This window comes from Cylas formicarius, unplaced genomic scaffold (assembly GCF_029955315.1).
Source record: "Cylas formicarius isolate icCylForm1 unplaced genomic scaffold, icCylForm1.1 PGA_scaffold_4__25_contigs__length_36172078, whole genome shotgun sequence".
NCBI lineage: Eukaryota > Metazoa > Arthropoda > Insecta > Coleoptera > Brentidae > Cylas > Cylas formicarius.
The window spans coordinates 15,282,320-15,308,383 of NW_026844334.1; the positions used below are offsets into that span (position 1 = coordinate 15,282,320).

General features: G+C 33.9%; 3 protein-coding genes across 5 annotated transcripts in view; 2 read left to right on the forward strand and 1 right to left on the reverse strand.

Moving 5' to 3' along the window:
- Window positions 1–26,064, forward strand: part of LOC132700633 (disks large 1 tumor suppressor protein) — a 413,177-nt gene that overhangs the window by 29,461 nt on the left and 357,652 nt on the right. The window lies entirely within an intron of this gene.
- LOC132700778 (uncharacterized) lies at window positions 2,777–10,342 on the reverse strand. The gene is made up of 5 exons (XM_060668305.1): window positions 9,716–10,342; window positions 8,559–9,041; window positions 5,827–5,962; window positions 3,969–4,024; window positions 2,777–3,908 (listed from the first exon to the last, which is right to left on the reverse strand). Exons 1-5 carry the CDS (start codon window positions 10,340–10,342, stop codon window positions 2,886–2,888), a joined length of 2,325 nt encoding a protein of 774 aa, XP_060524288.1. The 3' UTR covers window positions 2,777–2,885.
- LOC132700848 (PCI domain-containing protein 2) lies at window positions 16,676–18,070 on the forward strand. Its single transcript, XM_060668419.1, has 2 exons — window positions 16,676–16,812; window positions 16,874–18,070. The coding sequence occupies exon 2, from the start codon at window positions 16,880–16,882 to the stop codon at window positions 18,068–18,070; it is 1,191 nt and encodes a 396-aa protein (XP_060524402.1). The 5' UTR covers window positions 16,676–16,812; window positions 16,874–16,879.

The following is a 26,064-nucleotide window of genomic DNA, read 5'->3' on the forward strand; positions in this document are numbered from 1 at the left end:
ATACACAGTTAAAAAGAGACAACAATAGCAGAACTGATCGGATAAACGAGTAGGTTTAATGGCAACTGGTGAATATGTTGTTTGGATGGTACGGAAGTTAGTAATCTGATAATCTGTTATTATTTTTAATTTGTTAAATTGTGATTTTTTCGTGACGGTCGTCGAAAAAGTATAGTATGCACAAACGTTTGGCAAACTTTTTAAGTAATTCGTTTATTAAACACGTGCTCCGCTCGTGTCAAATAGACTCGTGACTCAAATGCCCTTTACTGCCCTGGTTGCATAATATTCTGCTATCAACTATGAGCTTATTACGTAATCCATGCGTAATGAACAATAACAGCTACCGTCTAGATCATCAAGGAATAACTTGCAAAGAGAGTTTTCAAAGCCAACCATCAAATTTGAAGAAAAAAGTTTTGTCTGGAGTTACGAGAACTTGATATAGTTATGATTTTATTCCATAGAGTTTAAGTTTGAGTTTGACCGTCAGGGATATTCAGTAAAAAAGAAAACAGTTTCTTTATTTTTTTGTTTTTCATTTATTGTTTTCACGTAAAAGGCTCCGGCGTTCCCTTAGCCTGAATAAGTGCCGCATGTCATAAACTTATTTTATTTTATTATTAACTGCCCCATTTCATAAACTCCTTTGTGCACTCCGCTTTCTGGCTGGGCTTCAAGTCGAGTTATGACTGAGTTAGACAACGCGGAACCTGGTCCCAACAGAACTGATTAATACATGGCGCATCTATGTTTTGCATAAAAATAAGCAAATGTTAGTTCTTCTCAAAAAATAAGGTTGAATTATTATACAACGGCAGTCACAAGTCAATAGCACTGTTGAAAATCACATTGCATTTAAAGTGGTATACTAACGAAGCGGCAAATCCGCCACGCTGAAAAAGCTTCAGCCGATGCAACTTCATTCACCGTCAGTACGCAATTTTTAAATTTAAAAAATATTTTTTAAATTTAAATGGTGTTGCTGAGAAAAAATTGTCACCACCCGAGCAGAACATGTAAGAAATAGAAAATGCCATGATAGGGGGAGTCAAAAAATTTATATTCGCTCGGCATTATTAATCATAAGGTAGACACAGATATATATCGTACGCGAAATAAACAAAACGCCTACAAAGGGGAACCTTATGAGAAAATCTTATTTTGGCATTTCTTTTCGTATTCTTTCTATACGCGCAGGTTTGTTCGACCTGAATAGAGGGAACAAAGGTGGAAAATGATTTATTAGTTATGATCCCCGTGATCGGTTCAGGGGTGACATTTGATAAGTAAAGTCACGATCATCCAACTGCTTATTTTTAATTCATGGCAAATGGTCAGCAAAATCAATTTTTTAGACCTCCTTAACTTATATAAATATGACACTGTATTGCAGCTTTTCTTTGGAATTACAGTTTATGGTCCGTGTTAATACTTAAAAGACGAAATACTAGAAATTTGCATCAGATTGTTTCATTCGTATTCGCGAAGGTTTTCAGTTGCGAAATTCGGGACCAATAGAATGTTTTTAAATTCGGTCTGAAAATTTTCAATAAATCTTGACAACGAAACTCTTTTCACTCGTAAAACAATAATGGTTCAAGCCCCTGGGCTGTTTCGATTTGTTTCTATTTTTTTCTGCAATTTTGTCTTTTTTAATAAAAGTTGAAAGTTCTAAACTTAAGTAAATTGTAAGTAGTTATCTTAATTAAACTACGACTTTTTGCAATTTAAAATTTTGACTAGATATTTTGTAAATATATCTGTATTATTTGTCTGATATTGTGACATTTCATTCATTTGTTTTATACATATTCCTTTGATAATTAAAGTTTTTTGAGGTCGCCCAAAGATATGGAAAAACGTAATTTAAATCGATAATTATTTCTGGGAGGTTAAGCGACGAAAATTTTTTGTTGTATTTTTTCAAGAAACTTCAACAACTTTTGTAATTACTGTACCAAATTGTCTGTTTTTTTGGAAAGTTTATTTTATTTATTAAAAATCACTTTATTTATGTTGCTCGCAAAAAATATTTCCGAATGTCCCATCAACATTTATAAAAGTGGAAAAATAGGGTTTATTCTAGTCAATATAAAAATAATTGTAAAATTTATACAAATCTTTTAAATTATGAGTCTTTAAATTCAGCATAAGTAGATTAATAACTCTAGACGAAAAATTTTATTTTGTTGTAAGTGTTCGTAGAAGTACAATTATTGCCGTCCTTTTTTGTTACTTTCTTTTAGCGTATTTTGACATAGCTCGTTTCATAATTTGATAAGGATATTCGAAAAGTGTTTTACTTCCAAGCAGACTTCAAACTGACGCACTACGTATTTTAAATGCACATTTGACAATACTTATATTTCTACAACACAGGCCATCAGTTCGGTGTAACTGAGTTTCTATTTACAACCATCATTTTTTTCTTATAGCAAATTGGGCAGCCAAACAAAACTGATTATGACTATCCTAAATAGATGGATTTCATATCAAACTTGAAATGAAATGGCATTATAAAATCGATAACGAAGTCTAGCGTCTGATTTCTAATGCGCACTAACGACATCATTCTAGCAATTTCATATATCTATATATCGTATTGTGCAAGAAGTGGAGTAACAAAAATATTAAGAAATAAAAAGCTCGTAAACGTATTACAAACAGTTAACAAAACTAGTATAGAATTTAGCTCGAAATTTTCGTAAGCGCGTTTTACTGTCTTGATGGCTCGAAGTTAATAAAGTTTCTCATTACGTCATAGTAAAACAGGAACAAAAAAAATAAAATCTGTATTTCGATGAGTTGTAGATAAAAAAATAACAACAATCTAGGACTAGAATATGCGTTGGCGAAGTACTGAAAAGTGGTAGGCTTTTTTTCTACCATCCGTTCCACCCGCCATGTCCACCGTGGTCGTGGAAAGTGACATGATGACTGGGTCCATGGACGCCTACGTGCGCGTCAGTATGATGAGCCACTGGCACTGGTACCTTAACAGCAACTTTGACCGGAACACTGACGGGGAATGGTTTGGTGACCACAACGGGATAAGGCCTCGGCACTTTAACGTGAATGGGTTGAGGGACTTTTACGTATACCGGAGTTTTTACGGGTACCGGTACTGGCCGTGGTACGTGCACAGGGTATGGTCTATTGACTTCAACCCTTACGGGAGTCGGTACTTCCACCCTAACTGCGCGGGGTACTTCTACGGGTCTCGGTACAGGCACGGGAACGTGAACGGGACGGTCGACCGGGACCGGTATCGGTTGGGGTACCGGAACTGGAACTCTTTCAAATCTGTGATCGTAAGTGGTTCCCGCGTCAGTGATAGGGCCATGATTATCGTTGCCCAAGTAAACTCCTAAGCCTCCCGCGCCGCCATCGATTGCTCCACCTCCGATACCGCCTCCGCCAATGGCTCCACCTCCGAAGCCTGCTCCACCTACGAAGCCTGCTCCACCAATTGCTCTACCTCCGATGCCTGCTCCTCCAAATCCACCTGAACTAAATCCACCTGCAGCAAAAGCAGCGCCCGATGAACTGTATGCTCCCAAGCCTAGACCACCGGCGTGTCCACCTCCAAACCCATGACCACCATCAATTATTGCGCCTCCCGCGTGTCCACCTTCGACAATGGAACCAGCGTCCCCGAATCCGTGACCGCCACCTATAATTGCGCCTCCGCTGTATCCACCGCCTCCGATAGCTGCACCAGTTTCGTATCCGTGTCCGCCACCTACGGTAAAACTCTCGGCGTGACCTGCAGATTCATAATGTCCTCCACCTCCAAAACTCGTACTGAACGGTAAAGATGCGGCAGGTGGAGTGAGGTCGGCGTGATGACCGGATTGGAATCCGCAATTTGCAACAGTTGCGAACACTGCCAGGACAATGAGGCCCTGAAATTAACGAAACGTATTTTAAGTAACCTGCAATAAATTAGCAGTAATTGCACTTACGCTCAGCATCTTGAAGCTGTGGCACGTTAAATGTGAGGCGACGAAATGGTGCAGAAAAAAAAGGACCGTTAATTTTTATACGTTGCCGCTCCTAATCTGAAGAAAAATTTCACTTTCTCGAGATGGACGATATATTATTGAATTTAACAATCTTTATCTTGTTTGTTGTCCATTAATTAGCATAATTTCAGTATTAGTCGTCGCATCTAAATATGAATGAATTTTCACTTCGAGTTGAGAAATAGCAGCTGTATTAATTTGGATTGCTTCTAATAAGCTTTTTTCCTTTAAATAACGTATTGTGCAGCCGAAAATGTTTTAGTGCCTACACATACACTATTTTTTAGAAAACAATGTGCGATAAAGTTCAACGCTACCGAACGGGAAATAGGGTTGACGTTAATTAAATGTTAAATGTAGGCAGGGTTGTCAGTTTCGAAAACTTTCACAATAAGATAAGTGAATATTCAGAACTGATAATTAAATTATGGCTTTAAGAAAATGAAGATTTAGAGTCCATTGTTTTTTTAATTAAAAGCAGCATTGCCCTGTGTGTGGTTTTCCATTAACAATATCTAGCAAAATAACATTTTCTATACGGTTTGTGGTTGACTCGAGGCCTAAAACTGTATGAATTACCATTACCAATGGGATAAACACCTTTTTTTTGATGTATAACTTTGACAATAAAAAGCAATAAAGTATAGAAAAATTGAAAATGTTGGGTTCAAAAAACATCACAAATATTACGTATTACGTTTCGCATACCGAGTATCAAATAGTGTATCACTCTAGCAACTGCATCAAATTGTTAGAGTCGAGAGTGTTTGCGGCATTTAAAATAGTAAATCATTATGGTGGTAGTCACTGTCAGTTAACTTTCCAAATATACGGCTTACCATGACGGACGTGAATTTTGAGCTTGGCTCAACGCGTTATTTATAGGCTCTTATGTTTGCGACATGCAATTAACTTAACCTTAGAGAAGTGGTTTTGGATTTTTTCGTTTGAGTGTTTTATATCAATACCATTTCAATGTGGACATGGTTTGTGGTTAACAAATATTTATCCGACCTGTATTGGTGGAATAATCATCATGAATTGTCATTATTTTGTGTTGCTGAAATATTTCTTTGCAAGACTGTCTCGGGGAAAGTTTAAAAATAAGCCTAAGTATTCTTTTCGGCTGTACAAACACCCCTTCTGCATCACTAGCTTGCTGCCAGTTCACAATGTTGTAAGAAATTGAGGAGTATACCGAAGCATAATAAAAGACTAATAGTGAACTCTCAAGAAATGAGTCTCTAATTGTTAATATGGCACAGAATGTTTTATTTAGTTTGCTAAAAACACTATTTATGTCTTGATCCCACCTCAATGATGTATCAAAGTGGAAGAAAAGAAATCTTCTCCGAGGCGTTGGAAAGAAGGGATCTCTGCAGAATGGCCCCAAACAGAGAAGCAGAAAATATTGTCAGCCATCTGAAGAAAACGGTACCACTAATAAAGTTCGAATGTGTACCTCACAATTGTACAGAAAGGCTCCTTGGTGCAAATTTCCTAGGCGTAAAAATTTTACCACAATGGGAACAACAGAATCGACCAAGTAACAGAAACCGATCTCTCATTAATACACCTAAATGTACAATCGTACAATGTACATTATTAGGTTAGACAAAATTCAAATTAGGCTTTAATTTGGCATTTCATTGTCAGACCGCTAGGTAACAAGTTAATAATAGTAATAGGTAACAGTTAATAATCATTTAATTATTCTTGTCCGTATATTTCTTCTTCTTGATTAAACTTGGAGAGTGCCAAAAAAGTTTGGCATATGATTTTTAGCTACGCCACTGACAAGGCACGTAACGTTTACTGGCGGGGACTTGAGTGGGAAATGGACATTCACTCAACTTTAAAAAGGTGGCTGTGTCCACCGTTATCTGACGCCTACATAACACGCTGCAGCGATAGCGCAAAACGTCGGGCAGCAGCTTAAAAGAAGTTGCACGATTGATATTCGAATCACATACAGTCAAAAATAATCGCGCTACATTTTTCTGCAGCAGTATTAAAATGCGGCTTTATCTGGCAACGTCACCATCCTGTCAATCACATTACGTTGGACATAACCGATCTGATTACGAGAATGCTGAATTGCTAATTGGTGGATCATTAGAAAAAGAAACTCTTTGGAATCTTTCAGTACAATTTTGCTTTGGAATGGTATGTACACACCGTCAAGTAGGAAAAATGTATAGCAAGTTCGAGTTGTACAGGGCGTTTAGTTTTCGTGTTTTTTTGGGATATCTCACTTACTCGAGGAGGCAGAAGAATGCTAATTACAGTCGACATTTCTACTATCTCTTGCTTTCAATTTTAGTTACCGTTCTGAAAATTCAACTCTTTTTTTTAAGCAATGTATTGTTTTATTCGCATTTTCGCCATGTTTTAAGATATCACGCTTATAATATGTAAGCAGGTATCTAATATTTTCTATATTTAGTTACTTTTTTATAGTTGGGAATGGGCTACAGGTAAAATATAAGTATATATTAATAGGTCCGAAGTAAATAGCCTTTGAACATTAAAAAAAATCACAATATTTTAAAAAAGATTTGAAACTCTGAGTAGTAATATAATATTATATTATATTTTTACATGTATCTTTAGATAACCCAGGAAAATTTTACAAATATTATTTTATACTTATATTTATTTCACTTCCGCAATATCTTGAGTCTAATTTTGTAATTTGTTACTCTCGAGTCTAATTGTAGCTTTGTTCAATTTTTTTAACGAACTGTAAGTTTCTTAATAATAATCGGGGCATAGAAATAATTATTTTTTTTAGCATTTAAATAGGAAAATGAAAAATCATAAGTTATTTCTTTAGCGCAAATCTTGGTTTTCGGGTTTTCCCCACAAATTAGAATGCTTAGGAGCTGCTGGCGTAATCGAGAGAACCTAAACATTTAAATTTTAAATGAAAAGAAAGCAAAAGTTGAAAATTTACATAATTCACTGATTCGGATCTTTTAATTATATAATCAAGCTTCGGATGTAACTGGTTTAATAGGATATTAATTTGCTAATACATATTTTCTATAAATATAAAACCGCTATAAATTCTTCAGGCAAAAGACCATTATTTTTAATGTAACGACTAGAATATTCAAATGTTTTGAATGTCCGGGTTGGAATTCGTAAATTTGTCGCCACAAATTCGTAAAGGAAATTAGGTGCCTCTGAGTAACATCACACTTTAGTAGAGAAACGCGTGCTGCCATTTGAAACCCTATTATTAAGTTGGTAGAATGAAAACAAACCGAGTTAATAAATTAGATGTGTGCCTAATAAATCACATGGTAAGGATTTGTGTTACTGCGACGGAACAAGTTCGCGTGAAAGAGAGTTTTTTTGCCAATGAAAAGCTATCGAGATAACTAAAAGGAGAACTCGCAAAATAACAAAAACCTGCCATTAAAGTCTTTTCCACTCGGATAATTCTCATTTCCTCCGGTTCACTCGCGGAAAAGTATTTTAGAGAGACACTAATCTTTTATTTGTTCGTAAGAGTATCAAGGCTTGGAAGACCATTTGTGCGACTCTAGTGTGTGTGGATTAGAATTAGGTAGTGTGCATTGGCGTTACGGTGCGGTTCCACAAAGTCACGCTAGGCTTGTACGAAAGCTTTAAAAAGTCAAAAATAATGATATAAGCTTTAGTTTAATTAGTTAAATTTTTGAAGAATAACTCAAACTAAAACCTATATAACCGTAAACCGACGTGATACAGGTTGTGGGGGCTCTAAGAACACCAGGAAGTTCAAAACGGTGTGCTTCAGGATTGTTTCAGATTAATTAGATTTATATCGCTTCTCCCTCATTTTTTTTTATCCATTTGGTTTCTCAGGGTTTTCTAAAAGCTATTAGATGTCACTCAGCATTTATGTAATTTGCTTACACTTGGATAACTTATTCCTTATTCATGTTGATATTTGTTTATAAAAATGCTCTTTAAGTAATCCTTTGACATATGGTTTGAGCAATTATATTAAACTGACTTAAAATTGGACCCTTGATTTTATCACTTTCAAGCCCCATACTCTTTTTGATTTGTTCCTTTTTACTTCTCTTAAATGAATGACTACATGAGGCGATCATTTAAATCAAACATTTTCTTCAAAATAACAACTTCTAAAGTTAAAATCTTTTTGTGGTTCATTGTGCTGCGTTTTTTTTATAAGATTATAAAATTGAAATTTCCAATTCCAAGGAAGAAACTCGGTTGTATAACTTATATTAAATGTAAAACAGCTATTTCAGAAGGACATTGACAATCAAACCGTTTTATGCGTTTCACGTTTACACAATTATAAGCATTTAAAAATCACATTAAAATTAATGTCTCTAATGCTGTCTGCTAACACTGATTTCGACTTCCTTATGAAATTAAAGAAATAGAATAATATTTTAAAATTTTCCGTTAAGAAGGTGGTTCCCGTCGAAATCTTAAAAAAAATGTGTCGAAAAGTCGCAAACCAGTGATATTTATTTATTTATTTATAAATATACATCTCTTTGTTCACCACTGTGAATTCGAAATACCACCTTGTGAACTCGGTACGTACGAATCTAAAAGACCGCCAGATCCTGTAGAGTATCCGTTTCCGTAGGCGGATCCATATCCACCGTACGACTTGGCATAACCCGAGCCGAAGCCACTTCCATATCCGGAAGAATAAACGTTGTCTGTATTTCTATAACCAGAATATCCGTTGCCGTAAGAAGATCCGAAGCCACTTCCATATGCAGAAGAATATACGTTATCCCCATTTCCATAACTAGAATATCCGTTTCCGTAAGAAGATCCGTAACCGCTTCCTGATAATTTATAATTTCCTCCCAAGGAAAGGCCCGAATAACCAGAACCAGAGGAAACGCCTAAGTCGTCGTTGCTTCCAATGTGGATTATCTTCTTTTGTACTATTACGGGATGGTGTACGGCTACAGGCTTTGCTACTTCGACAGGGTACGGTTGAGGTACTCGAACTTCTACGGGATGTGGTACCTTGAAACGAGAGTAAACATATTTATTGTGAAGGTTAAACGAAGCATCTTAGACGTTTTAACCTTTTAACCTAAAATATCAGAACGAATACCAGTTTACTAATATTCCTGCTCAAGCGTAAGAAACGATCTCTTAAAGGTAAGTAAAATGAAGGAAATTAACCGCAGATATTAAATAAATGCAGAACTGGAAGCAGAAAGAACCAAAAAATATAGTTCTATTTTCTTAAAACTATTTTTGATGGTAATTAAACTGTGAACTGAACTTTGAAATGCGATAGGCAGAGGCCTCTTTATCCATGAGTAATTTTTTTAATTTTAGAAATAAGTTAGTCTGGAGTAAAACATTCCCACTCTAATTTCTGCAGGAAGCAGTTAGCAATTATTATTTTCTTTTGCAAAGATCAGCGAGGTGGGCTTCTATCACTACTCTTGCCTTTCATATTTTATCCCTTTATCCGGAGTATCCGGAAACTAACTCATATTTGTGTAAGGTGATCATTATGAGATTTGAAGATTTTGTTGTAGATAAGGTGTTTAATACTAAAAAAAACGCACACATACGTTTATAATTGTCATAAAAATGTACAATTCACAAGGGAAGTTGGTAAGATGCGTGTTTCTCGGACTGTTTAAAAATATCTTCATAAAACTACATCCCTACTACAAGCTTACCTTAACGTAGACGGGTTTTTCCACGGGTACTGGTACAGTTTTCTCAATTGTGACGGGGTAAGGTTTTGGGACTTCTACGGGAACTTTAACTTCGTACGGCACAGGCACTGGCTTAGGAACTTCCACAGGGTACGGTTTGGGCACTTCTACCGGCACTTTAACGTGGACAGGAACAGCGTACGGTTTGGGAACTTCTACTCGATAAGGTACACGCACTTGTTTTTCGACAGTAACTGGGTAGGGCTGGGGTACCGGTACGGCCACTGGCTGAGCGACCGTCTTAACTTCGTGGGTGTGCGTGTGCGTATGGGAGTTTCCTGAATATACTAGTCCTGAACCATAGCCAGCGCTATTATATCCTGATGATCCATAACTGCCGGAGTTGTAGTCGGACCCATATCCAGATCCATATCCGGATCCATATCCAGCTCCATGGCCAGATCCATAACCGGATCCATACCCAGATCCATACCCAGATCCATATCCAGATCCATACCCAGATCCGTATGTAGAACTATATCCGGATCCATATCCAGACCCATAACCGGATCCGTATCCATAGTTATCTGTAAATTTGGCAACGGGCGCATTTTTGATTTGAAGCATAAAATAAATTGATGTTAACATGTTTATGGAGAAAATTATAGGAGCTTAGAATTTTTAGGTAAACTGCAATTTTTTTAATCTCTATTCAAATCCACGTCGCCCAATGGCATCCTAATTGGAAATAATATGGCAGTTAAATTTTTAATGGATAAGGAGCGAAGATTTTAAGGCTTTTACTGGCGAATTCTGGCTTGAAAAATGCCAGACCCATTTCCGCGTATAATTCGAAACGGGAAAACTTCTCATGTAGTTTTTATTGGAAGGCGAGTCCAGTCAGTTAAAAAGTTGGATATTTTTACTTCTCGCACCTGCCTGTAGTCTTATGCATATCACGTGAAATGGACGTGTTATATTATTGAATTAATTACAGTAAGTACCTGGAACGCAAACGAATATAAATACATAAATTTTTAATCCGTGCGGCTAATTTAAAAACCCGTAGCCCATTTGTTGTGGTCAATTGCCGGTACTTTTTTTTTTCGCCATGTTTCGTCGTTATAGCCGACTAATAGCAAAACACAAAAACCATATAACATTTTTACAATGGAAAACCGTTTGGTTGCCAATACTTCGAAATCTATAACTTGTTGAACTATGCAAATGTTAATGTTAATGAAAAATTATGTGTTTTTGTTTGAAAAAAAAGGCTTCTTTAATTTCAATTTTTAATGTTGGTTTTTAATCAATTTCGATTTATTTATTTTTAAAATGTCAACACATACCACAATAAAGTAAATCCCCTGCTATAAGAACCTCAACCTCAAATATAACCAAAGTCAAGGCCAAGGATATATTTGTAATAATACAAAGTTGTTACTAGCCCAGGAAGCCACAAATATCCTGTATATATAATGATATAATATTTTAAAAGAATAAGCGAATTTAACATCACCTATCTGTTGATTTGCTCGCGGAATTGTGAAAAATATAAATAAATAGCTGCCAACGAAATAAAACACAATCAAAAAGTAGTGTTTAAAAATGGAAAATGCATCCAAGTTGACATGATAAATCCATTTTTGTGAATAATTTTGAGGCAAATTGTAGCGGGCGCTACTCACGGTACTTTTCGTGCATTTGATACTTCTTAACTTTTTTGCGCCTTATGTATGCAGATTTTTACTAAAGATATTATTTCTTACACTTTTTTTATACAAAAAAGTATACCTATTAAATTTCGTCCGGGTCCCTGTTTTCGAGAAATTTAGGTTTGAAATTTTCAGTGCATCATTACGTCATATTTCAATTTTAAAATAACCCAGATAATGAATATAACCAAGCTAATATGGTAGGACAGACCTTAACAGCGTGGTTAATACTATTTATTTTGAGGATATTACAACAAGAGACTCAACAAAACTTCAACGTCATTGAAAACAATACAAAGTAACTTTAAATTAAAATAAAATACAAAAAAAATTCTTAAAAAAAGTTTTTGATTCGGCCATAAATGTTCAAAATGATTTATCCTACTTTTTATGAGAATAAAAACCTGAAATTTAATTTTGAAACGAAAAGGTAAGTGGCTTGTATTAGTAAAGTTCTTAAATTGTCACAATTAAATTTCTGTCAGTAAAGTGAGTACGCTGAATCTAAGTGAAACTAACCAAAACTATCCAGAAAGACCGACACTGAGTAAAATTGAGCAAAAAATTATAAAAACATGGCATGTAAAAGATCGTCTACGGTGGGGTCGTCCAAAAACTAATGAGGATAATCCCCATCCTGCATCTTCTGAAGTAGCTTTAAATAAAGATGTTTGCCAACGAACTGCTTTGTGTGTATTAAGAGAAGAAAAGTTTCATCCGTACAAGATTACATTACTACAGGAGCTGAACCAAGATAATCCCGACTGCATCCTGTAGTTTTTTGAAACTATGATTGAGATATGCAACTTAGGCCAATTTTTTCATTGTCAGACCTGTTTAGTGATAAAGCCACGTTTTGTTTAAATGGTACGGTAAATAAACAAAATTGCGGGTATTGGATACAAATAATCCCCAATGGATGAGAGACAATCATATAAAACATCCGCAAAAAATGTTTGTGCAGGGATTTTGAATAACAAAATAATTGGACCTTATTTCTTATGACTTAATTCCTACTTGCGCAGATTTTAACAAGATGGTGTGCCACCCCATTTTGCTTGACAAGTGCGTGAATATGACAGTAAATTGGTATTAGAAGGGGGTCAATAGAATCGCATGTATGATTTCTAGATATTACTCTACAATCTTGTGGAAGAGTTTTCAAACGGATTAGTGTATTTTCAAGAAGTTAATGACCGGCATTTTCAATACCGAATAAAAAAAATTCTTTGATATGCCTTGTTTTTATAAATCTCCTCCCGGTTTTTATTATGATCAGTCTTTCTTTCCAAGTTTCCCTAAGTTTCATTTAGATGTTAGAAGAAACTATGATGGACGTGTGCGAGTGTTTTTCTTGAAATCAAATACCTAATTTTTAAATGAATTTGTTCCATATTTTACCCCTTCACTGTATATGGTATATTACTTAAGTGTGTTCAATCTCAATGATATTCCTTCTCTAAATTGTAATGATGATGGATATATAGCCACTATACACTGAGCTACAACATATTTTGTTGCTCCGATTATGTACTTCATCAACTAAGTGATTATGTTGTGTGATAGATTTATCAGTAGAATAGTTACTGATTTCTAAATCAGCATATTCATTTCCTTGTATGAAACGTACAATTTCAATTCAAGAAATTAAATTTAAAGCGCCGACATTGGAAAAATACATTTCGGTATATGATAACGCATGTCGCATTGTTAATAAAACACCTTGTATATTTTTAAAATCACTGGAAAGAAGGAGATTTTTTTATCTCGGTTGAATGAGACATTGATAAATGGCGTAACTGTTCTACACGCTATTTTTGTTGCAATGGACATTGAAAATAATTTGTCGAAAATCGTTTAATCCAGGATTTCCCTTGGTTAAGCTACGTGTTCATTAGTTATGAAAATACATAACATAAAAGGGGAAAATGTCTGGCCTAATTCCCACGTTACGGGATTATTTTAGCGTAAATAATATCTAGCCGGACGCATTCTTCTATCTTTTCCGATGAGGTGCAAAAATTCGATGATCAGCGGGAACAAAAATCCCCATACAGGTAACAAATGCCGATATAAAAATTGCCAGCTCTTGATACGATGCGAGTTTAGACTCGGCACAGTGTAATTCACGAGAAACTGTACAGGAAACTCCGAGGACTGACCAGGGGCTTGTTAATTAAATAGAATGTTATTTTTATTGATATTACTTATGTTTATTTACTTACCTTGCGGATTTATCAGACAAATTAGTTTTGCCTTTGACTGGAGACATATTTTTGATCGTATTAAGAATATACATTAGATGCACCTATTTTGTGGTTCATTTAAGTGCTTTTTGGATTGGGTTTTTGGATTTTTCCTTCAAAAACTTGAAGAAACTCCAACTAGGCCCCTTTAGAGACGTATAGGATGCAAAGAAACGAATACAGAATCATTTCAATTTTTGTGACAATTTCGTAGATTCGTAACCGATAATTATATATTTCAGACAGTTTCCAGCGTGGGACTTGGAAATTTTTATTTTGTTCCCCATGATGACAGGATAGGTACGCTATCCACTTCAGTATCTGCCATCCTTGAAACTATCAATTGCCGAATAAAGAGAAATTTCCCGAGTCCTATTTTTTGTACATGAATTACCCGTTAAAGTATAAACCACCAGATTAATATTCTTAATTATTTTCGAAAAGATAGGAAATTCGTTTGAATCGTTGATTTAGAATTTCGTTTTTTTTTTCGAAAGGTTTTATTTTAGTTGTTCCGGCAAATTATGTTTGTACCTGAATATAAACCACTTCCAGACGAGTATAAGTCATAATGTCCAACGCTACGTTTCAGTTTTGGATTGTTGTCGGCCTCAGTACCAACCACGATCAATAGCGTCACAGTAAACTGAAAAAAAGGACATAATAACGAGGACGTGACGTTATGAAAATCAACTAAAAATTTATGTTTAAATATTCGGTTTATAGGTAATACGAAATATTCGTCAGTGCGTATGTGTGGAACATATATTTTTAATCGTATAATGCGTATTGTCAAAATGAACCCATATACGAACATTTCAAACTTTACCGACTAAATTAAAACTGGAAATTAATTTTTAAATTGCGGTATGCAAATGTTCAGCTAAAATGTTGATTTTGAAATATTTATATATTCAATGATACCTATCGAGAACGATAATCAACTGATTTTGACATATATTCTAGCGAGTTATACGATATTTTTGGGAGTACCATTTGGGATAAATCTCCATAATGAAATGAACGGCGGGAAATTGTTGGAAATATTTTTAAGTTCTCTTTTCTGAAGTGGAATTGTGTAAAAGAACGTCCAAGACATCAGTATTGTAAAATCTAACATTTTATACGTACACCAATTTTAGTTCACACTTAAACACTTAACATAAAGCCGGCGAAATGGGTGAAATTAATTAAGGTGCACATAAATAATTTAGCAAACTGGGCTGTTCGATGATATTAATTAAAAAAACAATAAAATAGCTAGACATTCTTATTTAAAAAGGAAAATTTCCACAAAAAAAAGTTAAAATTGATTGAAGAAACTATTTTGACTGGTTGGTTATTGCAAAAAAAAACAGTTTTTTTAAATAATGTATTTTTAATAAATACCGGAGAAATTTCAAACCATTTCAAGACGACCCTTTTTGAGGTGGTTTTTTAAAAAACAGTTATATTGTGGGTAACTTACTTATAGGTTGCTGATAGGCTGTACACGTTTATATTTAACGTTGGTACATATGTTTTTTGGTGATTTGTTTATAACCAAGAATTTATTTTTCTTTAAATAGCGGCGGTAGAATTAATAATCCGTTTGTATTTCAGCCCTTTTTTATACTATGGGTACTGTAGGTATACTCTATACCGGAGTAAAAAAGTAATCCAATACACAATAAATTATCTATGTAACTATTATTTTCGACTTGGTAATTGTGTTACCCATTTTTTCAACTTCATGATGACGCCAGCCACTTACCCAAAGAAAATTCATTTTTGCAGCTCTAGACACGGTACCCTGTTACTTAAAAAAGGCAAAAAGTTTAACAGTTATTTGGATTTTATATAAATTTTATGAATATTTTGCGTGAAGGACAGGTGACTGGTCCTACTGGTTATTTTTGAAATTAGTTTACGGGTATTTCCATCTCTGTAGCTCATATATTAATGTAAGTCTTAGTATTTTATTCTGCTAATACTATTTTTTATTTGATAATATCACTTGGAACACAAAATCAGAAATATTAAGTGAATAATTTATTTTTACACAAAATAAACTTACATATTGGAACATCCTTTGCGCGCTAATGATCGCGTTTTTTAAAAACAATCGAATCTGCAATTTGTCAAATAAATATCACTTACATTAGATGAGAATGTTGAATATTTGAATATATTATTTAAATCATATGTTATATAGGAATACTTACTGAGATTTTACACTTCACTCTTCTCGGGTTGTTGATGCTCTGGTAGGTAACCTTTTCGTAAATGTTAGAATTGGATCCCTTGAATAATTCCTTAAAATAAGCAAAATAGTGCATCTATAAAGAAACTAAATTTTGTTTAATTATTAATTGTTTAATATAAATCTTTTTTAGTCACCCAATACTGAATAAATTTGGTCAATGAATCCAAGTATATAAAGATAATGTATAGGTCACTTTTGAAAATAATTGAAAAAAGATTTTCTTTCTATATTACTTAAAACTCAATAATACGAGATTGGTTGTGAGCAATAATAATCAAAATAAAAATTCTGCTTCGTTTAAATATTTATTTAAAATTCCAGTATAGTATAGATATTATAAATCCAATTATTTTAAAATGCTTTGTTTTTTGCAGGTACGTGAAGTGAATGTTTGAAACCACATTTCCGCACCCTGATCTTAATATGTCTTAATCAGAGTAAGTATCTTCTTACTAAAGGTCTCCTAACTGATAATTAAAACGAATTTTTGCAAGTTATTTGTGGCGCCATCTATCTCTGAGTGTTCAAAATGTCTGATCGGATCCACACTTATAAATTTGCAGAACACATTTATATAAAATGTCAGTGCTGAAACCTTCTTTCTCCCAATCTAGATTTTGTTTGGAAGGGTGACTTATGCCCAATAGATGGCAATGAAGTTGCTTTGGTACATTTTAGTTAGAAATTATGGATTTTTCGCAAAGGTTACTACGCGTCCTTGTCGCTTGTAGCGCTGTATCCACAGTACAAAACTGTGGTATAAATTAGGATCTTCGGTCTTTTCTGCTTACAGACGAGCATTCTGTGGTGTTGTTTATGTTTTTAAATAAGTGGTTTAATAACAAAATTCTGTTACGTTAATTCGGTTGTTAAATAGATATTTGACTTGTTGGATTGTACATTTTCTTGAATGTGAGTGAAAATTAGCTTTTTGTTACGAGCTTTAAAAGTTAATGGAATGCTTATGTTTTAGGTTAAAATGACTTTTATGAACTTGGCTAGCTATCTACAGATTGTGGATCGTGCGTGGAGATCCTGCGACGGCTTCAAATTAGCCGCCTTTCTGTCAGTACGGCACGACCATGCAAAATACAAAAATTATCATATTGAAAATCCACAAACCATAGTGGAAAAGTTTTTGTCACCTCCCATGGATGAACTTGTTATCTACCATTTGAAATGTCTTTACGCCATAAGTAAAGAAGATTACTTATCGGCGTACCAGCAACAGAGCTCTCTAACGCAATCCTTCACCAGAATTTTGCAGTCTCAAAAAGAAGAAAATTGGTCATTACCTCTTATGTCTGCCATTTGTTCTGATTTAAGACTGATTGCCCAACAAGCTGAAAAACAAAGATTTGGAGTTACAGAGAAACCTGGAGAATATTTGGAGAAAGCTGCTGAATGCCTTATGGGTTGTTTTAGAATTTGTGCGGCTGATAATCGTACAGATGAAAGAGACACTAAAAGAAAGGGTATGATGGCGCTTGTGAATCAATTATTTAAAGTGTATTTTAGAATTAATAAACTCCATTTGTGTAAACCGCTGATTAGAGCTATCGAGTCTAACCCTTTTAAGGAATCTTTTTCATTAAGTCAGCAAATTACTTACAAATACTTTGTAGGAAGAAAGGCAATGTTTGATAGTGATTATAAAACAGCTGACCAATATTTGACTTATGCATTTGAGAATTGCCATAAAGCGTCCCAAAAAAATAAAAGATTAGTTTTGATATATTTAGTACCAGTCAAAATGTTATTAGGGTACATTCCCAGCAAGAAGGTCCTTGAAAAATATAATGTTACCGAATTTTGGGATTTGGTTCAAGCTGTATGCCAGGGTAATTTGAAATGGTTTGATGAAATTATGGAAATCCATGAAACCTTTTTTATCCGTTGCGGCATTTATCTGATTGTTGACAAACTTAAAATAATAGCATATAGGAATCTTTTCAAAAAGGTTTATCTAATTTTGAACACTCATCAAATTCCAGTTGAAGCCTTAAAAACTGCCCTTGAATGGTTGGGCCAAGATGTAGATTTAGACGAAACACAGTGTATTGTAGCCAATTTGATAAATGAGGGTAAAATTAAAGGGTACATCTCTCACCAGCATAGAAAAGTTGTAGTTAGTAAACAGAACCCATTTCCCCCATTAACAACCACATAAATAATTGTATTCAAATAAATTATTGTTTTTCTATTTTTTAACTTGTTTTATTGACCATTCTATACATGTTTTCAATGAAAGTGTATTTTTTAAATTTCCAAAAACAATGAATTGTTGATATATTACAGAAAAAATAAGACTCCTCACAAAAAATTAAGAAAAAACATATTTCAGTTTTCGAAGTTCAAATTACAAAAAATTTAAATTGAATTGACGATTTTTTTTTGTTTTTGTTAGATTCAATTTTGTAAAGTTTTTTTATATTTATTGGAACAAACCAATTATATCCGAACAGCCATTGGCGCCCCGACGAGGAAGCAAATCCTTGCCTTAAATCTTTTACTTTGATTTTAATTAATTCAACGACATAGTGGAGGCACGTGCTTAGATTAAGTCAGCGAACTTTGCGTAATTTTGGAGTTCGCGAACAATTCACCGTTGGGAGTCGTCGTCGTCGGGAAACCAATTCCTTTAAACTTGCATTGAAGTGTTAAGCAAGCGTCTCTGTATCGAACATAATATATCAAGAAGTAATTTTCGACGTTTTGGGAACCGAAACTTTAAATGCGAAGATCCGCATAAAGCATTTACGAGCAAGTTTCTATTAGGTAACTTGGATAATATTCGTCTGTCCCAAAAGTTTCCATTCTCAAAGGCATTTATTCAACTAATATAGAGTTCAAAAGTTTTCTGTTAAAATTTAAATTTTTGATGGGGAGACAATCGCAGAAACTTTCCAGAGCCTTTTCAAAGTTATATTAACATTCATTCTAGTTTTATTTGTGTAGTTCCTTAATTTTTAGGACATTTAAAACGTTTTAACTGTTAATTTTAGTCATTAAAGCATCTTTCGTCTTGTTTCACTAATTTGGTGGAATTTTAAATATATTCTCTGCCTTTCAGAATTTGGGCACTACTTAGTTTTTAAACGAGTTTTAGTAATCGGATCTTTTGAGAGAATTACAGTGACGAGATACACATTCGTACACATCTACCGCAAATATTTCATTCCTTCATTACCAACAATAAATAACAAGTGGGGGTAACCACATCAGTTCGTCAAAATGTTAGAGTGAGGGAGGCAATAGCAATAAAGTTTTATGACATGAAACAAAGTTTTACGATTATAATATAAACTACATTTACCAACCAATTTTTAGACAATTTTACATTTAGGGCTAATTTAGAATACATTGAAATACAGTTTTTTTCTACTTCCTTCACTTACAAAATAATATTTAAATTTTATAATAAACCATTCCATTTTTCTGGCGGTATTGGGATTTTCTTGATGAGCTTCTTGACTTTTGAATGTTTACAACAAAAAGTGGTACTAAATGGTTTTCTTTATAAATGTATGTTTCGTAATTTCGACTATATTTCTATTTTATTCTTAAATTTTCACTAAAAATAGAAGCAAATTTTATCTGCTAGATTTTTTGCAATTTGGTGGCATACACTTTGCAATATTTTGATGAAAAAAAATTGAAATACATGTAGAAATTGGATTCTATATATCGCGCTTTATATAAAGTTTTAAAACATATGAATGTTTTTATTGAACATGTGAATTAAAATAGCTAGGTATATGACCTAAAAAATAGAAACAAAAATTTACTCTTGTCCTAAATAAAGATCATCGTGTCTGCAACCTATTTCTCCTTGTTCCCACTACTGAACGCTTTTAAATTTAACAATTATCTCAAATAGCTAGTCTGACGCATATTACGGAGAGGCATCAAAAACCAAGTTTATTTGGTGATTTGTCCCGTCCTGGCAAGTTACCGAAAGTTTGTGTTTATTTTAATAAAACAATCTATAGAAGTCAGACCGATTTCTGATGGAATGTATCAGTTTAGGATAAGTGATTAATTCTAGAGAAAACTATTAAATATTTATGCTCCAAGCAATAGAGATTCAAATGTCTGGATATATACAGGTCATGAAAAATGAGCGACTATCTAAAAGACTGGGGTATAGGGTAGGCAAAAAAGGAAAACACCTAGACTAAAGACCAGATGAATGGATAAGGTGCAGAACTATATAGTAATGGTTTCAGTTTAGCTCTGAAGAAGACCATCACATGAGGAATTTTGAAGGTTTCATAAGTATGCAGGTGCACAATTTTATACCAATTATATAGTACGTACTATAAGGATTTCGTTATACTATTTTAATACGATGTAATAATATACGACAAAACATAGAATTTGATTATAGATTAATTTAATAAATATGTATTTGTTTCCATTTCTGGTGCGTTTTCTAACTAAAGCACATTTTTTCCTGACATAAACAATTTTTTAAAGTTAACTTATTAAAATATAAAAAAGTTGGTTCAATTTAAGTTTGCGCGAGCATAGATAATAAAGCAACATTCAATTTCCGGCCAATACAATGCTGATCGATATTCAATTTTTCTAGTAGAGATCCAAAAGATTTATGTTTTTATGCACTCTTCGAAGACAGGAAGCATCGCTATTCTGTCCGTTGTCATTTGTTCCTGTAATATAAGTTTGAATTGAATTTTGACGATCAAATTTATTTCCTATTTCCTGTCGATATGTAGAATATGTAGGAAGTTCCGATATTTATTAAACCTGCCCATTCCCACAAATTTCTAAACCATCTTTTTCCCGCACAAAGTTTGCCCTCTATTTGTCTATTAACTGGTAAAATAAATCTGAATTCTTATTATACTATTGTTTTTTATTGGTCCCCTTTGTGTTCAACATTTGTTCCATTTGTAATTCTGTTCAACTCCCATTCCACGACCTATATCCGAATATACTTTTACAACTTTGTAACAAGCATCTGTAACAAAAATAAAGCTTTTGCTAACTTTCCCTGCCCTTGTTAACGTTAGTAGGACATATTTGTACTCGATATGAGCCCAAAGCTAAGAAGTATTCCAATTCCAACTTTTAAATTGTACCTGATTTTTCCAATCGACGCAAATTGTAGTCGCTATAAACTTGTCCGAAACGTGTTACAACCGGCAACTGTCCGCCCCAAATGTGCTACTACCCTTTGACAGTAAAAAATAAATAAAAGTTGAATCGACATTTTTTTTAGAACGCAACTTCCGACCCAACCCATATCTCAAACGGAGTCGTGCTTGGGGGAAACGTAAACAACATTGTTTTGTACAAAGGCTTCAGCGCTCCACCCGTTATAAAACTTTAGAACGGTCTTTGAAACGGATAACTCGGAAAGGAAGATTAATATCTTAGATGTCATTCCGAAATAGATTTATACATACTCCTTTAAGGAGCCGAAGGAACGTTAATAGGAAACTGTGAGACTTTTATAGATTTTTATGTGCTTTTTTGCGAGGCGGATTAAAAGGTGTTAACTCGCTTCTATAGAAAATTATACGATGTTTTTGAGGGATCGAGTTAGGTCTCTGTCATCGATATTCCCGGAGGTGAATAACAAGTTTATATCGGATAACAGCGCTGGTGTCATTTTATTCTCAATTTTAAACACAGTTTTTCAAAGAAAACTTTTAACATTTCAGGGGATTTACTAAGAGTTTGTCATTTGTTAAGCATAAAAAACATTACAACCACTTCCGCTGTATGCACAAGTGATATATATTTTATACTGCATCCTGAATCAGTATGATTTTGTTATATTTAAATATCGTTATGGTTTTAGTTGCAAATAAGTGAAATTACCATAACAAATATATTCAAGGTCTTTTTTAAAGTGAATTTTGGAAAATATGTCGTTGAAATGTGAAATCCAAGCAGTCATGCTGAATATTATTTATTATTTGGCCAAAACATTATGCAGAAATTTCAAATAAAAAACTCTCGACATCCAAAGCTCGCGATTTACATTCATAATCCTTAATAAGTTTCTTGGGTAGCTACTTTTTGACGAAATGAGAGATACTTTTTGATAGGATTTTTGAAAAGAGTATAAAATTTCCAGTTCAGTGATGTCTCATAAGTGCACAATAGTATATTATGCACAAGTGCGGTAAACGGCATTTGACTCACGAGTTTATTTGACACGAGCGGAGCGAGTGTTTAATAAATCAGTGCCTAACGTGTTGCATACTATACTTTTTCTACTACCGCTAGTTTTTGGGTACGTTATCTCCGAAAACATCCGATTGCTCCCAAACCCGTGCGCTAAAATCCCGGAAATGTCCGAAGTGGCTCGGATTCGTGTTAAATGAAACTGACGTGGTAAAGCGATGCTTCCCGCACAATAGAGCGGTGCGTAATTAGGTATTTTACAGACGGGAGTACAAAGATTTTATCATACTTTGCAAAATTAGTTCTTAATTATGCCATTATTTATTTGTCACCTTTTTTCCATCCATGGAGGTCCCTTGATGACATGGACGTTAAATAATTCAAAGTGTCAAAATTGTATTTTAATAAGTAGTATGTTTTCCCTCATTAAATTCATAAATGTAACCAACAAATTGTTAAAACCTGTATTCTCTATTGAAATGAAGAAAAATTTGACATTTTAGCGTTGTACTTGCAGTAACAGAGATCCGCCGTCATTACCTATATTTACCGGTATTAGGAGATGTATCCTCATTAACCATGGGGCCTTTGAACAAGCTAGAACCGGATATACCAAAAATGAAAATCACGACAAAAACATTTTACTAGCTATCAACGAAAATCCTACTGCATCTGTCTGAACTATAGAACAGAAAATTGGTATGCCAAAATAAACACTACAGAAAGCGTTAAATGAGACAAGTACCCTAACCGAAGATGGGTTTAGTCGTTTTGGTACACTATTCGTCAGGAACTGACACAAAGAATGAGTTCTTTGAATTTGATCTTCCCGAGATTATAGAAACCCTGAGACAAAGAGTTTTGGACAGATTTAGAAAATTAACGAAAATACTCTTGCTAAGGTTGTACACCAATTGCCAAAAATCTCTTGAGCCAAATTTAAATAATTTTGAAAATCTGTAATTAATAACCAGTACATTACATTACATCATTACTTTCCTTTTCTTTTTAAAAAACAAAGTTGGTAATTTGCCCAAAATATCTGACTTGTTGAGAAGTCTTTCTTTACGTTCAAGTTTTATTGAAAATTCGTTTATTTTTTTTATGTTTTACTTATTAATGTTAATGTTAAATAAATTATGGCCTACTTATAAAATAATTAGGCACTAACCTTATAAAGTGGGTTAATAAGATATTATGCAACAAGTGCGGTAAACGGCATTTGACCCACGAGTTTATTTGACACGAGCGGAGCGAGTGTTTAATAAACGAGTGAGTTAAAAAGTTTACCGAACGTGTTGCATACTATACTTTTTCTACGACCGTTAGTTTTTGGGTACATTTTCGCCAAACAACACGAATACATTCACTGACATGACTGTCAGAATTGACAAACTTCAAAATTCAAATCGTGGGAAATATCTTCGAAAACATCCGATTGCTTCCAAATCCGTGCGGTAAAATCCCGGAAATGTCCGAAGTGGCTCGGATTCATGGGAAACGAAACTGACGTGGTAAAGTGACGATCCCCGCACGCTAGGTATTTTACAAACGGGAGTAGAAAAAATCTTTTGTGCACTTGTGAGGTATCACTGAACTGGAAATTATACGCTTTTTCCAAAAATCGAAAAATCCAATATGCCTTCCATAAGAAAAATAAAAGTTAAGGTAAGTTGCGAGAAAACAAAAGACTATTGAGACATACACGCTATCTTACTCTCCTTAAAAAACTGTCTGAATAATGTTACATTTTGACAACTGCCAATTTAACCGTTTTGGATTTACTGGCGAACAAAGAAATATGCCATTTTAATTTTTCGCCAATATTTCCCATACCAATTGACCTATCGTAAATCTGAAGCCACTCATAAAAGGCACTAAGTTTGCTCCAAAACTTTCACCACTTAACCTTTGCTCTAGGTATAATAAGAGCGGAGATCTTTGTATATAGAAGCGAATCTGGGGCTCATTGTATACGAGCCTAGCAATAAAATTGTTATGCTTTATCTTATTATGTGAAAATTACTCCTTTCTTTGTCACATAGATTTACTCACATGGCATTTTGTTTTATTTAAGTTAACATAAACTTATAATTTGTTTACAAAATTGGTTAGTTAGTTTAGTCATTTAATTTTCTAGCAATGATCTGTTTTGAATCTTCATTTTTTCAATTTTAGTCTTCGACAATTTTGTAAGCACTTATCATCTTAGATATGTTTATTTGCCAATTACCATGAATAATGAACAAATTGTATTTTTGCATAAAATTAGAAACATTTTGAAAAAATCATAGTAATTTGTTTCGAATAGCATAAACACCGTAAATCAGAAATATTTATTATATTATATTATTGTGACATGAATTTATTTATAACTTTATTCGTATTACATACCATATTTTATTTTGTGATGTAAGAGGATACCTAAATATTAATGGAGGACATCAAAACTCATTTAGCGTATTGGTTTACCGCAGCCCAGCTCGTTTCCACATTCTAATTTCCGGTCTGTCAAACGTGGTAATTGGAGTTGGTTTTATTTTTTCGCCCATTGCAACACAATAACATCGCGGTTAATGGGGCACACAACGTCGGCCATGATTTTTGACTTAGCAAAAATTTTTATAATATAGTTATGTGATATTGATCAATATGACATGGTAGCAAATAAAACAATTATAGGAACATAATAGATAAACCCATTTCGCAGATATTTTATCTGGACCTATGCCCTTATATAATGTCCCCAATATTTTATATAATTGCTTTTTCAATATTTTCAGCAATTTGGTCATCAGCTCACGACTTATTTGGGTAGTATTTGTTTCTAATTATGACTTAATTAGAACAAGTATGCTTTACATACTTCTCCTCAGAGTTTCATCTTCTATCGAAGGTTGGAAATCATCATGGCAGTGCGGACCTTGTTGACAGCCGCTGTAAATAGCTCAGTGCTGCTGCAGCCGAACCAGTGTTTCAAATTTCTCAGCCAGGATATTCTTCGTCTTCCGACACTTCGTCTACCTCGGATCTTCCCCTTCTCTTTTTGATTGTTATAAGAATTTTTGGGTCGCATCTCAACGTTTGAGATCTTTTCTGTCCACAATATCTTCAAAATCCTTCTGTAACACCAGAGCTCAAACGCGACCAGCTTATTGAGTTGCATCTGCTTTAGCGTCCATGCCTCCATACCATATAAAAGGGTGGATAATACGTAGCACCCAAGCAAAGAACTTTTTAAGCCTGACAAACGTTGATCGTGTATTTTCAATTCGTGCTTTTATTTCTTTGGCCTGATCCATGTTTGAAGTTATCTACGTTCCGAAATACGAGTCCACTCTTTCGATGTTCGTCTTGTTTACCACTAAATTGAAATTTATGGAGATTAGTTTGTAATATTTATTACACTGTTTTCCTATATCACTTGGATATGGATACCTGATTGCTGGAACGTAAAAGCTATTACGGTTATTAATTAAGTATAACTATTGCAAGAAACATGTTTAAATCTTAATATTTCCAAAACTAGCTATATATAAAGGCTATTAAAAGTTTTTAATTTTAAATAAAATACGCCCGTTTTTAAAAATGGATGATTAAGAAAATAATTTTGTTCGCCAGTTTATTGAAGATAATTATCCAAATTACTAATTTGTTATTAGGACCATTTACAAAGAAAGTCATTTAGTTGAAGTTATAAAGGATTGCGTGTAAGAAAAATTTTCAGATATTCTTCGGTGAGAGAAAATACTATTTCTGTAATCATAATTTTTGACAGGAAATATTGGATATTTCACAAACGCCGAAATTTGGCTATAGCTTAGGTTAGCTTAGAATTGCAAAATGAAATCATAGTTCGGGCTTTTATTTTAAATAAGTTAGGTGATACCAATATAACCGAAATTATCAATGCAATCATTTGATTCCCTTATTGGATGTATTTGAAAATGTAGGAACAATAACAACAATATATTATTATTTTAAGATAAGATAAGACGAAACCGT